Raw genomic sequence first — 17,109 nt, forward strand, 5'->3', positions numbered from 1 at the left:
CCCCCATGTGATTGTGATTCAATAAAGAAATTCAATAAAAGAATTGAAAACTTTAACTGCAGATGTATGAAACTTTTGGTACAAACCTTCTCTCGGACTCAAGGATGAACTGATTTAGATTTTGGTGATTTTAGTTAAATGACCTCAACACTGATGTTCGTGTGTTCGTGGCCTCTTGGACGTGACGTCTCCAGTCGGCCTTTAGGGAATTTCTTCATCCTCAGATTTAAGTTAAGGGAAAATGTTGGGGACATTGATTTGTCCCCAACATTAAACTTCAATCCTACATAAACAGGAACACAAATTAAAGGACGCAGCACGACAAACTGAACATTAAAATATTTATTTAGTAAAATATTTAAAATAAACAAAAACAAAACTACATCAAATTATACAGGGATGTTTAAAGTACCTAACTTTAATACATTGTCGCTTTCAACTAAAAATGATAATAAAGCATCATGATAAATAATAGTAGAATTTTTTGCATGTTTTCATTTATTTTTCCTCCCCCCCTCGTTTTGAATTACATAAACTTTCAAGTTGTAAAATGCATCGCTACACCGTAATAAAAAAGTGCACACATGAAATTGAATACAGATTATTTTTTTGACACATCATTAAAAAGACACCTTGACTTTTAAAATCGTACCATATCTACAGTCACTTGTTAAAATTTGGCGGGAAATAAAAGGATGTTTTTTTTGGCACTTTGACCAATAATGGGATCTCATTCTTTTTCTATTCTGTGGTTTTGTTCGATTAACGTCAGCAGATTCTGTTTCAAGAGTGAAGGCTCACATTATTAGCTTTTTTCTTAAGGTAGCGTACGGGAAAATATAAACGTTTGTTCCCCACTGTCACAAATGGTCTGCACAGAAAAGTCTAAATGCCAAGGTATCCCTTTAATCGTTAAGAACCACTCGTCCCGTCCCTCTGATTGTGTAACAGTTTCTCTGTAAACAAATTAAGACACTGGAATGACGTACCGAGCTGCAGCACCTTCAGCCGCTCAGCTCCGTCTCAGAAACACCAACCAACTTTGAAGAGACACTCCTATTTACACTCGAGAATAAATTAATATTGCAATTTCTGTTTGTGTGTGTGTGTGTGTGTTAGTGTGTGTTAGTGTGTGTGTGTCTGTGTGTGTTCTCTTCATCTTCAGATGTCAAGCCTACGAAGACTCATTCTGCTGAAGGAATCTCTGCGGACAGAAAAAATACAGACACAAGGTTTTTTAGTTACACAGCAAGAAAGATCGGATTTTCAACTCTGAAGTCTCGAGTCTCAAGTCTGGTGTTTTCACCAAATAACAAAAAAACATCTGAAGAATTCACTTTTTACTGAATTCTTATGTTTTCACCCCCCGTCAATTAGTTTGTTTGTTTTTCAGCAGGATTACGCAGAAATCGTTGTGTTTTTTGTTTTGTTTTGAAACATTTTTATGATTCTCAGAGAATAACTCATGGATCTTGATTTCCATATTTTGGGAACTGATTTCTATGAGTGTGTGAAATTTGGTGCAGATTCAAATAAAAAGTCCAGATCTAGTGAATTAGAATCTAGTAACATAAGAGGTTAGAGGTTGTGCAGTGATCTGTATAATCAACTTCTGCAAGTGAAAATACAGAATCTGTAGACGAGAGTTAATATAGATTCCTAAGTATATATATATATTTTTGTATTTCTATAGGAAAGAGTTCAACATCCTTCTTTTGTCTTTGCAAGGCTCCCTTCATCTGTGTTATATGTGCGCCCCCGTGTGGCGGTTGGTGGTAACTACAGTGACAGGAGGATGTGGGCTTGTCTTTTCCTTGCTGACCATCTCCACTGCCCCGTCTATAAAGTGAAGGGTTCTACACCGGAACCCCCCCACATATTGGCTGTTGCTCCCAGAGGCTAATTCCTCTTCAGACGACAACCGAAGTATACATCCGCTGATTTAATTTTCTTTTTTTAAATGCGTCTCGAACAGTTTCCTGGTATCCGAGAAATTCAATAAAAACAATAAAAGCGTATGAATGATAGAAATGAAACATTAACATCTCGAAATGTGTCAAACTACCTGGTCAAGCTGTCCGTTTGCTGCATGATTTTACAAAAGCAAAAGCAAAGGTGGGTTTAATGCAACATACAAAGCATATTATCTACACACTCACACAGACACACACACACACACACACACAGACAAAGTTCGGTCACGTTCAGTCGTACCTGTGCGAGTTGACCTGCAGTACAGGTTTATAAAGCTGAGGGATCTTTCTGTTGATGAGCGGCTGCAGCGCCTCCTTCAGCCGGTGGTAGTTCCTCTCCAGCTCCCTCTGGTACTCCTTCTGGTCCGGACCAATCAGGCTCTTGTTTTTACGCAGGGCGTCTTCACACCTTTGGAAAAGAAGAACCATCAAATACCTCGGCATCGTAGATTCTCATGTACACTTTGTTTGCTCACATTAAAGGTTTCATCTAAAGGTAGTTAAGTTTAAATACATTTATTAATTTTTCAGCCAACTGTTGAATCACTTCTCAAACGAGACAGTAGGATAAACAACAGTTGAGATAAAAACTGTGTTTCTCTACAAGACGCAGTGAACAGTTATATCATGACACATCCACAGTACCTCTTGGTGAAGTCTTTGAAGCAGAGCCGAAGCTTATTGTGGTGTCTGTACAGTTTGGGGTCACTGGGGATTTCTGACAGGAAAACCTGAGCCACCTCCAAAGGACCCTGAGGTTAAAACAAAAACATCTGATCAGTCACCTACAGAACAGCATTTGTCACTTTTGGAATTCAGGACTATTTGTCTTGTCAGACAAAACTGGCATCTTGAGACTTTACCTGGTTGACCGTTGTACCAACGGATCCCTGCAGGACCATCTGCAGCATCTTGGCATCAGAAGGGTCCTGGTGGGTGGCGAAGGCCAGCTCCTGAGTCTTCTTCTGCATGTCCTCTATCGCCACCTCGATGGGTGTGGAGATAACCTGAAAAGTGACAGTTCACAACAAGATTTGGACGAGCTACTGCCTCACTTCACCCCCCCACTTTCACATGAGTCATGTTTTTATGCTAACTGTAAAGAAACAAAATAAAGACAGTGTTTCTGAGATCTAGCTGATAAACCTTCACTTGCCTCCTCTTTGTGGATGATGTTGATCCGTGTCTTGATGTAAGGGAAGGCGTGGGAGGTGGTGAGGATGGTCTTGCGTTTGTACTGTTCGTGCAGATCGCCGTGCGCCCGCCCGTCCAGGGTGAAAGGCGTGCAGTACACAAAACGCCGCAGGTTGTAGTTCTTGTCAAAGTAGGTGATGCGGTCCTTCATCTCGTACGTGTCGAAGTACGGCTCCACATATGTGATCTGGATAAAGGCCTGCAGGAGGAAAGATGGTTTGAGAAGTTAAAAGTCCATTTAAAATAAACTTTCTATTCTTTGTAGTAGGTCTAACAACTTGTTTCGTTTGTGCTCATTTGAAATCACTATGAGCAGCCACACCGGTCGACACCGACCTTGTTTGGATCCAGCTTGCACTTGTCCACCGGGTTGGAGTCTTTAATGACTTCTACCTGCTCCTCTCCAAATCGCTCCCCATAGAAACCCTGAGAGGAAATGAAGCACAAGGGCCTCGTTTTAATATAAGACTAACAACACACATATCCAACAGGTAAAGATTATAGAAAAGTGTTTGAATTAAAATTGTGGCATCAAAACATGGATTTGGGGTCTTAGTAAATATTATTGGGACATCATATAACTTACAAATAACAGCTTTTACCGCCGCATTTATGATGTTATGATGTCATTTCCAGGTATTTACCTCGAGCCTGTGAGAGATCTCGGCCAGCTTCGTGATGGCCGGCTCTTTGTACACAAACTCCTGCTCGTCCAAGTCGCCGAATTTTGAACCGTAAATTCCGACTCTGAAGTACGTACCAAACATCCTCTTCCCAGTCTGCGAGCAGAGGGAAATTAATATTAGTGCTGGAATTAATGTCCATTACATCAGTTTTTTAAAAATCAAGACGACAAAGAAGTCAAAATAAAAAGTCATCGTTCAAATCAGACACAGTGAAAAACCATAAAACCATAAACTTTAGTTCAGCGTCTGTATCATACACAGACGTAAAGGAAGAGAGAAACAGCTGCAGTTCATTCAGACAAATATCAGGAGCAGCAGCAAGTGTCGTAATCTGCAAACAGCCACAAGGAGCTCAACAAACTTCAGATTTCCATCCATACACACGAGTCAATGTCCCACAGGAAGTAACCGACTCCACATATTTACATCCACTGCAAAAGTGGCACTTTTTTACAAGGCTGATATTTCTCTTCTGTAACTGTAGAGCAGATGAAAGACAGACAGGTGCAGTGTGTCACCTCAAGACATCCGACAGAGAGATCCAACGATCAACAGGAAATAACAGCCTATTTAAAATCACTCCTTTGAGAGCAGAATATCTGATTGGCTCAAATAAGTAAAGCAAATACGTGTATATGGGCACGTTATTCAATCTGTAGCGGAAGGTTCTCTGCACAGACGCGTTCACAACAGCGGCAAATCCTTAATAATCCGGAGGCTCTAACTCCGACATTGGCCTTCACACATGGAGACACCGGAAGAAGTGCGGAGAATCTCTGGAGTTTAGTGCATGTCTGAAAGCAGCTTGATAGAAGAGTCTCTGCCGAACAAAAATTAATTCACCTCCAAGCTGAAGCCTAAACTACTCTGTGATTAGGAAAATCTGACATTCACTGATGGGAAACTACCCGTCAAATAGGCTGTTCTCAGATGTGAACTCTGCACAATTGGGTTCAGAATTCCTTCAGAGTTTGTCATTCACATATGCACTCGACACAGATTAAATACATTTATTTTTTTTATAAATTACTGACAGAGCCGTTAACAACTGTAAAAAATGTGTGTGTGTGTGTGTGTGTGTGGCTGTGTAGCAGGAGACATGGGCAAGCTGAGGACAATTTCTTGTGAAAGATAATGAAACCCTCCGACAAGGTTTAGGGCAAACCTTCCCAAATAAAGAAAAACCACCTCACGTGCTGATTTCAAAAGAAATTTAAGCAGTAATTTAAGAAGCCCTGAAAACTAAGGAACTTACCACAAGACACAATTAAGTTAAGTGGGAAGGAAGGGTCGGCAACCGGGGAAATCAAAAAGGAGAAAACAGAACAAATTTTAATCAGGATTTGGTTCCTCCGGAGAATTTAAAAAACAACACAAACTAACACACAACAGCAAATGTATATCTATTGATTTTAGAAAAAGAACATGAACTGATTGTGCGGGATCTGGACCATGCAAAGGCAGGCAGTTACAAGAGAAAAGACAAGTGAGACAATAAAGATCCACAACCGTCAGAAACACACCATGCACCTGCAGTGCATTCGCAAAAAGAAACAAGGAGGCGTTCTTTCCAATTCATGCAACAAAACACGAAACTCTGGTGTTAATACTGTTAACAAAAGAACAGAATGGATGAAAAATAAACCAGGGGTCGATTTAGTTTGAGCTATTAAAAAGAAAGGTGCAAGAATACAAACTAATCAAAATCAAAAGGGATAAATCAAGAAATCTTGAGATGAACCCTCTTGGGGAAAAAATATCATTGCCTCTGGAATTTAGATTGTAGCTTCGACCCAATGCAAGTTTACACCTTGTGTTTTGAAAGGCTTATTCAATTGTGTATGTGGAAAAGAATGATCCCTGCCAGGAGCAGGGAGGCTGACAGATAGAAACAGTGCACTGAAATCGAGCCCTGTGGTTGAGGAGGAGATGAGATGAGGTGTGACAGTCGGCAGTGCCAGTCAATGACACACCAACAGACAGACAGGAGATGCAGATGGGGAAAAAGGTGCGGATTGTGCGAGTGATGCATTCACTGAGACTTTTGTCATTAGTGTCACACACTGTGGCTCCCATGCACAGCCTGACAACACTGTCACGTAGAAAAAACAAGCTCCTCTTGCTCAGAGGAGGAAGGTGAGAGGAAAACAGGTCTTGCTGCTGGCACAGCAAGTGCCCCCAGTGGCGGGGCAGACACATGACATTGTCTGCAGGTGTTAATGGAGTGGATGTATGTAACAAAGCGAAGAGAGTAACAGAATGCCCACTGCTGGCAAATAAAAAGATGAGTGTGAATAAAAAAATGCAAGTACAAAAACAAAACAAAACGTGAGCAGGGCCAAGCAGGAACCGATAAGCCACCTACCTCCCAGCCAGTACTCTGTGTGACAAAGAGAATACAGGACATGTGAACAAAGACACACAAACACCCCCACTCGCACACACACTTCCCGTGTGGCACGACACACAATGTTACGGCAAGGACAATGGGATCTTCAATGAGGTAAATCCAGGCTGTCGAGCTGGAGAACAGAGCAACTGACCTCAAGATATCAAAAGGTACTTTTATACATTTTTTTTCTTTTACAGGTGTTGTTTGAGAGCCGTTGGTCTGATCACCAGACGACTGTAACCCAGCTCACTTGACATTTGTCAATACGAGTCACACAACTTGCCCAAAAGAACCCAACAGGAGTCTCTTCCCCACCTCATGCATCCTTAGTTTCATACTTCACAGCTATAAATACAGCATGCAAAGTATATGAATACATATATAAATACAATAGAATCAAAATGACCATAATGAGCCCATGCAGAAAGGGCGATCTTTTCATAGGAATAAATAAAGCATCAGATCTGGGTCACACTGACATAAAAAATACTTTTCTCATTTGGCTCTTGTAAAAATCCAGCAGCAACTTTACAAATAAAGCTACGGGAACCTACTGTGAAAGCGGAGATATACACTGTGTGTGTGTGTGTTTACCTGGTGAACTATTTTCCCAAAGGCTTCCTGTAGTTTACCATGAATGGTCGACAGCTTTTTTGCATCCCTGTTGGCTTCGTGGACGGGGATCAGTACCTTGTATACTTCGTTTACTGCCTCGTACATGCCAGCCTGGAAACAAGAGCAAGAGACATGTTAGTAATTTTATCAAAATAAAAAAGAGAAGAAACTCCATCTCAGCATCCATCCGTCTAAAGAAGCATTCTACTCCACCTCCACTTCTTACCATGGAGAAGGAGGCGGCTGCCTGCTCCAGGAGTCCTACCAGACCGATCTCAGTGAAGTACTTTCCTGAGCAAATGCCCTCTTCATCCGGTGACACCACGTCATCAGAGACTGCGGATTCCTCCAGCACGTTGGAGGAAATGTTCTGTGATGCCAATACAAACAAACACCTGAGCAAAACATTTCTTGGACCAAGTAGTTATGTAGATTCTTTCAGGGGATAGGCTTATATACAAACTTTATAACTAGAACTGGCCTCACCTGGAAGGTGACGCAGCCCACAGGCAGATACTTGCGGTCCTCCAGCATGCTCAGGTATTCTGCAACCAGAGCAGCGCTGTGCACAAGACACTGGGCAGCCTCGGCGTGGTTATTCCTCTCGGAGTGTTTTCCAGCCATGTTCTGGAGCCATGTCAGTCTCAAGTCTGGAGAGGTCTGGTAACCCTTCGCAATCCTGGATTCAAAGACACAGACAGACTTAAAGGTGCACAAATAACAAAATAACCATGATCATAGTGCAGACACATGTTGTAAGTATCAAAAAGGGCAGTTGTTTGAGTGCAAATGTATTCTGTACCTGTACATGAGATCTATCAGCATCTCAGGATCTTCCTGGTGCTCCTTCATCTTCACTGTGTCAGAGAGGATCATGTGCAGGTTAAACACAAGGTCCTGGACCTGAAGAAATAATACAAATAAGAATGAGAGACATTGAGTCATGAAACAGCCCAGAGTTTATCTCACAATCTGATAGATGTTGAACAAACAGCTCGAGGGAAGCAGCAGTACCTGGTCTGGGAACGTGGTCTCCCTCAGCTCCAGGTCCTCCTCTGCGTATGTGAGGATGGTCTTTAGAGAGCGACGCAGGAACTCCTCATTGAAATTCTGAGAGGTTCCCACGAGCGAGGAAAGAGACATGGTCACCTGCATCTTTACTCTCGCAAAATTCTGAAAAAGGGACCAGAGAGACAAGCAAGGATTGAACAAATGATATTTTGTCAAGACCGACTAACGAAGCTCTGTGCAGAGCAGACGGCCCTTCTCCCTTATAACCTCCTTTCTTTAGGTGTGTGTGTAAAGTCTGGCTGTACTAGAACAAAGGAAATGATGCATGCACACGTAATTGGGCCTAAATTGAGTGAATGATTGCAGCGTTTTGGGTTTGTACTAAATTTGTTGATGGAAAGTGAATGAAAATAGAAATAACTTGATACAAGACACTTCTCAATAGCTGAGAAGTGGCCAACTTACAATAAGTTTGTTATTGATATGAGCTGATTTGATTTTAATAGCAGTGTTTTAAGTGATCAGATCAATCTGAACGCTCTGTTCCTCTGAATGTACTTGTGCAGAGGAGGTTATTTCTGGAAGAATGTTACATAGAGTCTCTGGTGCTTGACGACCTCCACAGATACACATTAGTAGTGCTATGAAAGTTAAACCACATTGGTTGTAAATGTTTACTTTTGTACTCACGTTGCCTATTTCAAAGTTTTGCCTCATGAGGAGGTAGAGAGAGGCGCTGGCGTGGGCCCTGATGGTGCTGATGCTGCTGCTGCAGCTCCTCAGGAGTCTCAGGCACAGGTCAGCGCACTGCTCCGTCTCCTCCTCGAACAGCAGCTCAGGAAACTACGCAAAGCAGAGAGAAATATGCACACATTTGCAAGAGTCCTGTGAGAAACTGTCACAATGAAATTAAATAAAAGCACAACATAAAAGTCCAGTGGTCTGACCTTAGACACCAGCGCCCTCTGTGTGGCAAAACAGTGCTGGAGGTAGAGGGCGCTCTGGTTGCAGGCCATGCTGTGCAGCAGCACCTTCAGCACCCCACCCAAGATGCTCTCCTTGGACTCGGTCACTGATACCGTCTGGAGGAAGAGGGACACATATGCAGCCTGAGTTAATTTATGCTCAAGACTATAACACTGATATCAGCATTTTTGCATGTTTGTATTTTGTATACCTGCACAACGATCTCCAATGTGTCAAGAATAATTATGTTGGCCTCTGTTGCAAGGTTTCCATCAATAAGTGCTTCATGCTCCAACTCTGCCCTGGTCCTACAATTAGGAAGCAGATGACGAAGTTAAACTAAATCATTACCAACTCAAAGTAGCGATGCTGATGATTTATCCTTGAACGTTGCACCAGTTTCCTCCCACCAAATTCAAACCAGTGCTCATAATCATGAACAGTGTAAAAGAATTTGAATAGAAGAAAAACAATATGAGCTGAGAGGGACCTCAGCCAGTCCTCCCCTTTTTAATACAGTTTACATACAACACAAGCACAGAGATGATTTATAATTAATATAATTTATTTGTATTATATTATGTATATAAAGATGAACCATGCTTCTCCATGTCCTCCTGCTGTCCAGAAATGAAGCTCAATACCCTGGATACAAACGCCAATATCTTGTGCATGTGTTGCTGCACAGTAGCGATCGTGGAGTGGGAGCAGGAGAGAAATTTGTTTGACGTGTACTTAGTGTGGTCCGTCTCCCATCCATTAACATGGAGAAGGCAGGATTTATGACCTACGCTGCAGCCAGACACCAGGTGGCGATCAAGATGCTTTGGCTTCACTTTTGCGGAGCAGTCATGTCGTCCATCTTTATATACCGTCTAGGATTTTAAGCCAGCGATTAGCTAAGCTGCTGATTGTACATCAACTCGGGTTAAATGTTGTGTTTTGAGATATCGTTGGAATCTATCTCCCTTTCATGTTATACAAATAATCAATGACAAACAATGGCTACAGCTAGAATTGTCTTGTTTTTTTTCTCCAGCAGCAACCACAGAGACACACGAGTCAGAATCCCCAAAAACAAGAAGCACATTGGTTAAAAAAGCAAAAACAGACCCACTGCAACCACTAGCAACCCTGAGACAGACACGGTTACCAGGACAGAGGGGCTGATGGGACGAGAGGGGAGAGGGGGGGGTTCAAGGGTCAGAACCAGGATCGGGGGGGTTTCTGTTGGTGCATTTATATGCATGTGTAGACTTAAGAGAGTTAAAATGGAGAAGAAGTTAATTTATAACATGGCTGCATCAGTGTCAAAATAACAACAATAAGGAAATAGTTTCTATAACTTGTTCAAAGCCAAGTTCATCAGGAGGAAATCTAATTCAAAAACTTCAACTTTTTGTCCATTTCAACTTTCTTTCCACATGCATGAAAATACATTATAAACCATGATCTTAAGCAGGGGGGGGGGGATTCAAAAGGAGCACACTGCAAATGTGGACCATACAATACCTGACTGATCTGTGACTCCTACATAAACACACAGCGACACGAGAGAACAAATGGAAATTAACAGAAAACAAAGGCTGGAGCTGAATTTACAAAAGAAAAGAAAAGATAATAATTTGTCATTATTTGACAAAGAAAAAGCTTAAAAATTGTGATTTAAACATCTGTAATTAATGGTCAAATGTGGAAATTCTCTGTTCCTATGTAAATCCAGCAAAACATAGAAAATAAAAATGAATTGGCTGTGATGACATGATGTATATTACAAGACGGATGTGACAGAGATACTCAGTTGAAAGGATTAATGAAGGATCATTTTCACATCTTCTAATTAATTAAAAATGGATTAATGTGGAGCCGTTTACAAACGTTTACACACCCAAAATCGGATGTGTGTTTTTTCATTGGAAAAAAAAACACAACACATCTTCAGTAATTATTTAGCTCAGGTTTCTTTGTGGTATCTTGAGCTGTTACATAAAATAAGAATCAGGGAGGAGAGTGTCAAAAAGAACGTACTTGTCCATCCTCTCGCTGTTTTGTCTCCAGTGGGTCATGTCCTTCCTCCATCGAAGGTTCTCCTGGCTTCCAAACGCACTGCCAGATGGACTCCGCTCTAAATAATGGAGAAATGGTTATTCGTTTTTTTATTATTATTTATTTAAATTTTATTTATACATGGTTCACTCTGTATCTGTATGTGCATGTCTGGGGCGTGCGCCCTCTCACCAAGCTGTCCCCGGCTGCGCCGCACCATCTCCTGTCTGGCCCCGATGCTGCCCAGTATGGCCTCTTCCAGCTTGGCCTTCATGTCTTTGGACTTTTTAAAGGTCAGGCTGTTCATTCGCTCGAACGCCTTCTTCCCCTGCATGGTGAACACAACATGGGCCTTGTATCCATAAGGTGGAGGGTGAATGAACGGACAGAAAATGCAGGGAAAAGCGAGGAAGTTATTGGCAGCACGGCACTCAGCAAGCAAAGCAAGTTAGAAGCACGAGAGCAACTGTGCGAGAATTACAAAGCAATCACCAAAGGACTAGCAAAGCAGAAAGAGCTAAGGATAACAATTAAGTAAAGGATTAACACTGATTATGGCAGAGAAAGTAGTGAGCTTGTATGAATTGGTATTTAAACATCTCTAGTGTATAGTATTATAACAGCTCAAAGGATTCTCTATTTGTTAGAATATAAAAGAAGAAACTACACTAAATAGGGAGGAATACTCTGTACTGCTTGTTTCCTTGATAACAACAGAGTTTGATAGGTCCATCTTTTCAGATAATCAGTGAGTGTCACTATAGATGTTACCTTGTATTCGAAGCAGGAGACACAGAGGTAGAGAAGGTCCAGCAGGCGGTTGAGCTGAGACACCGACAGGTCTGTGAACCACTTCTGCAACACCATCTCGTCTGCGTTCTTCAGCACCCACAGCAAACAGATGAGCAGACTGCGACTTGATTCGGCCGAGAAGGTTCCGTGCTGACGACTCGCCTGGAGAGACGAAGCAGGGGTCGGTAATTAATACAAAAGTTTGTTTGAGATGTACAAACATACAGTATTGCACCATCTTACACACAACACGTCGCAAACTGTGATTTACCTGCGAGTTGAGCAAGAAGCTGCTTGGTCGGGAAATTGGTGATGGGGTGGAAGTGCCTGCTATCGCCATGGCAACAGTCTGGCTGATTATACTGTTGCCCTCTCCCTCGGCCTCCTCTCCAGTGCTGCCCGCCGCTGCCCCCTGGGGACAACCTGGCCGACCCCACTGGTTATGGGACTCTAGTGGCCAAAAAGAAGGAGGGAAAAGAATAACACACCCGACCAGATAAGTAGCATTGGAGACAAAATATAAGAACAATGGAATAAACTTCTAGGTCCCGCTCTCATTATATATGAACATGACATCAAAAGCTATTTGTGTGGGACCAACACACCTCACAATGTAACTTATAGAAGAAGATAAAGAAGCCAAACAAAAAAAAAACTTCTGTTAAATGATTGTATGTTCAAAGCTTTGCTCCTAATCTCTACCTGTGAAGTCGTGGAGCTGTGGTAGCGTTTCCATGATGATACCGATCAGAGGCAGGTAGAGCATGGCGACCCGGGCCTTGACCTCTGGATCTGCATAGCGGGGGTCAGAGTCGTGGCTGGACAGGAGGTTATGGACGACACTCACCACTTTCTTATGTAGACCAAACATCCTGAAAAAAAGTGAAGGACAAAAGAGAAATGTCTAGTTTGTATTAAACAAGGACAGTGGGTGAGAGGGAGCATGAGAAGCTGTTCACATTAAGATACGGCTGTATAACCATAACTCACTCCCATGCACTTATTTACAAGTCACTATGCATACAGGCTTATCTCTCTCCAACAGATTCAGAGGCTCTAAACAAAATCTCTTTTCCTTTCTCTAGAATAAAAAGTTTATTGGGGCGACACATACAGACACGATGACACCCATCGATTAAATGTAATTCTGATCCTAAAGCTCCTACCAGAACTTCTCTTATGTGAAGTTTCAATCCACATCATACTAACCCCTCATTCTCTGGGTCCAGTATCACCGACAGCTCAGAGAGCACCAGTCCAGCCAGATAGTGTTGCTCTCTGAAGGGGACGGACAGCTCGAACATGTTGGCTATCTTCTGGTCCTGGACATGTGTGGAGAACCCAGAGCTCTGTGACGAAGAAGAGAAGTTACAGACAACAATCAAGACGGACGCCATTAAATGTACAGTTTGTAACTTTGGTTTTTCCTCTGTCGTTTGTTATAGTTAGAGCTTGATGTAAATAGAAGGCGACCAGAATGATTTTTGATAATGTAAGTGCACAAATCAACAAAATATATAACATAGTTTTAGTTGTTTTGAGATATTTTAAAGAAGAATTGCTACATGCTATATCTTTAACATTTTATTTCATGAATATTTTTACTCCAACTAAAACTAGCCCTCTTTCTGTCTTTCTTTAGAGAATGTTCAAGACTAGCGAAAAACAATGATGATGTACGACTTCTCTCCATTTCTCTCTGTCTGACCTGTGACGTTGCTGAGGACACGGAGGGGGAAGGGGAGGCCGGCGGTGTCAGCAGGCTGCAGGGCAGATTGAGGGTGACATAGTGTTCATGGCTGCAGACGATTCTCAAGAAATCCAGCCTCAAAGACTCCAGGTTGGGGTTCTGCAGAGTGTAAAGCTTTGTGGACACCTGGAGAGAAGGAACAATCCACCTGAATCATTTTAAAACTGAAAAATGCATCCAAACACTCATTAGTCTTCGATATATTCTTAGTTCTGTGTATTGCTTGACTTAAAAATCGTAAATTGAACACAAAACTCATGAATGAACATTAAACAGCTTTCAATAAATACCTATACTGAAAGGAACTAAATTGAAATCTTGTTTTTTTGGGGGGGAGCAGTATATTATATTCTGCACACGTCTGTTCATCAGTACACATCTACTTTCTCTTCTCTTGGGTGTTTTCTAGAAGTGCATTATTATGCATCATAAAAACAATTAAAATAAATATATGAGAGACATTAGGAAATGTACCTGTTTCCAGTATGCCCTGATGAGGGTGAAGACGAAGCCTCGGTCCATCACTGAGAGCAAGTCATTGAGAAAGAAAGCCAGACTTGTGTTTAGTCTCTCCACGAGCTCCAGGTCCTGAATGAATAAAGAGTTGGAGAAGATGAAGATGATTTCTTCTTAAGTAGATTGTATAAAACCAATGAGAAACAAATGGGACAATATGGATCATCTCTTGGCTTCAAATATGTTGTGCCACACAAAGCCAGTATTCTCTTTAATAATACTTTGAAAGGACTAATTTGCAAAACTGAGAGACCCCCTGATGTCCCTTGTATGCACTTAGTCTATATAGTGCCACAACATCCCACAGATTCCATCCCCATTGGGAACCCTCTGATAGATATTTGATCGGCTCATTAGTTACCTTCTGGAAGCGAGAAACAACGTCCCCGGCGATGGTGCTGACCAGGGCTGTGATGTCATCCATAAAGCGTTCTGGAAAGCGGTTCTTCCTGGGCGACTCGAGGCGCTCGGTGAAGTAAAGGTGGTGGATGATGCTCTTCACCTGTGGTCAAGGTGTTCATTGGGATACAACGTGAGATATTGTATTTCACATAAATCACATTTCCTGTGACGAGATTGTTTCCTACCATGAGTTCAAAGAAGAACCAGGCCTGCTGTAGAGCGCCCTCCCGGACGCTCCCGCTGCTCACCACCCACTGGAGCGCCAGCTCCTCGTGGAAGAGCTGAGACGGGAGGGAGAAGACAAAAGAGGTTGAGAGGGACAGAGAGGGAGAGGAAAACAGGAAGCAAAGGGGCCAGAAAGATAGAAAGAGTGTGAGGCATTAGAAAACCTATCACTACAGGTGGGTCTACATGTATAAACTGAAACAAGGTTCCAAAATGTGTATTTACAAATGGGGGATTGGACTGCACGCCCAAAACTGAAAATTTGGTTAAAGACAAAGTGAGGTTAGGTTTTTACAAATCAGGTAACAAAATATTTCTTAACAATTACTAAACATAATCACAACATTTAAACCTCTTTTTTTCTCTCAGAAATGAAGAAAGAAATCAAACTTACCACCATGCAAATTGAGTTGTGTGAATACATTTTCTATTATATATATATTGTATATAGAAATTCCTGTCTTTTGCATGGAGAAAGAATTCATTCTTCTTCATTCCTTTCAAGTGTTCGGCAATAACATTTATCTCGGTGTGCATTGTTGTGCAAAACCAGCATCAAACACAGTCTGGCTAACACACTGGGAAGTCTTCCTTTATCTTGTTGATACAATAAATGCGGGAAGTGGACAATAATTAATCAATATCCACATTTTAAATCTATATATGATGCAAGTGCTGCATGTATTTACTAGAAACGTTATTTCTACTTACTATTGCACAGCAGAAACAACTGAGCAAACCTCATTCCCTGCAGAGGGCAATGAAAAGCATTTGAAAGATGTAGGTGAAAAAACTAGTTAGCTAATGCTAGGCCAGATCTTAATATGAGGAAACTCCTTAACAAATTGTTTTCTAGTAGCTAACTAGCTAACAATAGCCACATGTGTGCATCCTTTGTACTATGTATCAGTGACTGAGCTAATGAATGAAGACTTCCCAGACTGCGTGTATACAACTACCTGTAACACACAGTCAGCGTTAGCCAGACCGAGACCACAACCAGCATTCGCGTCACATCACATCCAGCATTCGACAAGACTCCACGACCACCAAATACAACATCAACCAACCAAGAGGCTCACATCCACAGACAAGACAGGTGAGGAGGCGGAAAACAGAGGTGGGCGGGGTTTGGCTCCTCCCCCAGCGCGAGTGGCTCTACCTTTTTTGTGGGCAACCGTCCTGTTAAAGTTTGCAAGAAACTGGTGCTCTCAGTGTGCGAAGACATGCGATTGCCACAGCGCTCCATGGCCTATGGGTGGAATGAATGGAACGGTGACAACAAGGTTAGTGGAGGAGCAACGAGGTGAGGGTTGCCCCTTTTTCCCTCAGCACAGAGAAATGTGTCTGCTGGGTCTCACACACACACACACACACACACACACACACACCACACACACACACACACACACACACACACACACACACACACACACACACACACACACACACACACACACACACGCACGCATACCTGTCACACATGAAGACAAAAACAGCAAGACACAGGACCGGGTTATAACACTCAAGTGCATAGACCCATAATCTATAACAGCACAACACATCTGTATGTTTTGAATTTCCTAAACGAGGGATGCAAAATTGCTGCAGAAAGTCATGAGATCATATGTGGAAATAAGAATGATTCATTTTTCTTGATGCAACAAACATTGCTTAAACATTTGCCATTCTGCATCCCTCAAGTTGAATACATTACTTCAGAAACATAAAAACATTCGACAGTATCAAAAGTAATAATATTGGTTAAAAAAAACTAGCATAATGTTCAATTGCAGGAAAAATTCAAATCATGTGAGCTGTCGATGTAAGAATGTTTAATTTAAAGTGGGGATTTTATGATTTCAATATGCTGAATTAATTTTATCTTTAATCCTCGGAATTCAAAATCTTGCATGTGTAAGATAGTAAGTAACAAAGGCTTATGTCATGACAACTTAAAAGAGGACATAACGTCATGTCGATGACAAGTGAAGCAGACAATGACCTCACATTCACACACACACACAGATACACCATGCTGCAGTGACAGAGTGAATGCTATGTAGAGTTAGACGTCATGCAGGGATGCTAAGTGAGAGGGGGGGGGACTATGGGGTTAAAGCAGTGAGAGTGAATAGTAAAAAATGAGAGAAGGAAATAAAATGAATGCAGAAAAGTTACTTCTCTGCTGGTGAAGATGATTTGTAACACAACCCTTTTTCTCCACCACTTACTTACTCACAAAAACACTGTCTTAGTTTTAGGTTTTTAGCAGCAACTGAGTAGTGTAAACCCAGAACAGCAGGTAAGCAGAAACGGAGGCCAACAATGTCCTAGAAATTATTTTTCCTATTCAAATCTGGCATTGCAAAATATGTGTTTTGCTGCAGGTAATGAGAAAAAGAGAGGTGTCAGGGATGATGAGTAAAGTGGGATGACGCCTGAGACGCTAGCATGTCAGGTAGTGGGTCATGGAGGCGGCTGTGACTCCCATGTGTGGGATCATGGGAGAGTTGTGATTTATATTAGACCAGAATACTG

The 17,109-nt window shown here is 41.9% G+C and overlaps 1 protein-coding gene across 19 annotated transcripts in view; it reads right to left on the bottom strand.

Annotated features, from left to right (window-relative positions):
* Positions 1-327: 327 nt before the first annotated feature.
* The window catches only part of dock7 (dedicator of cytokinesis 7), a 44,684-nt gene continuing 27,902 nt past the window's right edge, over positions 328-17,109 (bottom strand). For 4 of the 19 annotated variants that reach the window (XM_047342896.1, XM_035176435.2, XM_035176445.2 and 1 more), the window contains 28 exons: positions 15,731-15,820; positions 14,529-14,624; positions 14,303-14,443; positions 13,900-14,013; positions 13,384-13,551; positions 12,885-13,024; positions 12,378-12,547; positions 11,947-12,125; positions 11,655-11,837; positions 11,076-11,235; positions 10,866-10,962; positions 10,350-10,367; positions 9,049-9,145; positions 8,819-8,953; positions 8,562-8,714; positions 7,875-8,033; positions 7,663-7,763; positions 7,347-7,539; positions 7,087-7,230; positions 6,840-6,971; positions 6,219-6,233; positions 3,812-3,937; positions 3,504-3,593; positions 3,130-3,366; positions 2,837-2,980; positions 2,619-2,725; positions 2,215-2,382; positions 328-1,204 (listed from right to left, as the gene is read on the bottom strand). In XM_047342896.1, the coding sequence (XP_047198852.1) occupies positions 1,162-1,204; positions 2,215-2,382; positions 2,619-2,725; positions 2,837-2,980; positions 3,130-3,366; positions 3,504-3,593; positions 3,812-3,937; positions 6,219-6,233; positions 6,840-6,971; positions 7,087-7,230; positions 7,347-7,539; positions 7,663-7,763; positions 7,875-8,033; positions 8,562-8,714; positions 8,819-8,953; positions 9,049-9,145; positions 10,350-10,367; positions 10,866-10,962; positions 11,076-11,235; positions 11,655-11,837; positions 11,947-12,125; positions 12,378-12,547; positions 12,885-13,024; positions 13,384-13,551; positions 13,900-14,013; positions 14,303-14,443; positions 14,529-14,624; positions 15,731-15,820 (3,600 nt within the window). In that variant the 3' untranslated portion in view covers positions 328-1,161. Of the gene's footprint in view, positions 1,205-2,065; positions 2,086-2,214; positions 2,383-2,618; positions 2,726-2,836; positions 2,981-3,129; positions 3,367-3,503; positions 3,594-3,811; positions 3,947-6,218; positions 6,234-6,839; positions 6,972-7,086; positions 7,231-7,346; positions 7,540-7,662; positions 7,764-7,874; positions 8,034-8,561; positions 8,715-8,818; positions 8,954-9,048; positions 9,146-10,349; positions 10,368-10,865; positions 10,963-11,075; positions 11,236-11,654; positions 11,838-11,946; positions 12,126-12,377; positions 12,548-12,884; positions 13,025-13,383; positions 13,552-13,899; positions 14,014-14,302; positions 14,444-14,528; positions 14,625-15,730; positions 15,821-17,109 lie in introns of all 19 variants that reach the window. The other 15 variants (XM_035176446.2, XM_035176440.2, XM_035176436.2 and 12 more) reach the window with 10 other exon arrangements.

Source organism: Hippoglossus stenolepis, chromosome 14, assembly GCF_022539355.2.
Source record: "Hippoglossus stenolepis isolate QCI-W04-F060 chromosome 14, HSTE1.2, whole genome shotgun sequence".
Lineage (NCBI taxonomy): Eukaryota > Metazoa > Chordata > Actinopteri > Pleuronectiformes > Pleuronectidae > Hippoglossus > Hippoglossus stenolepis.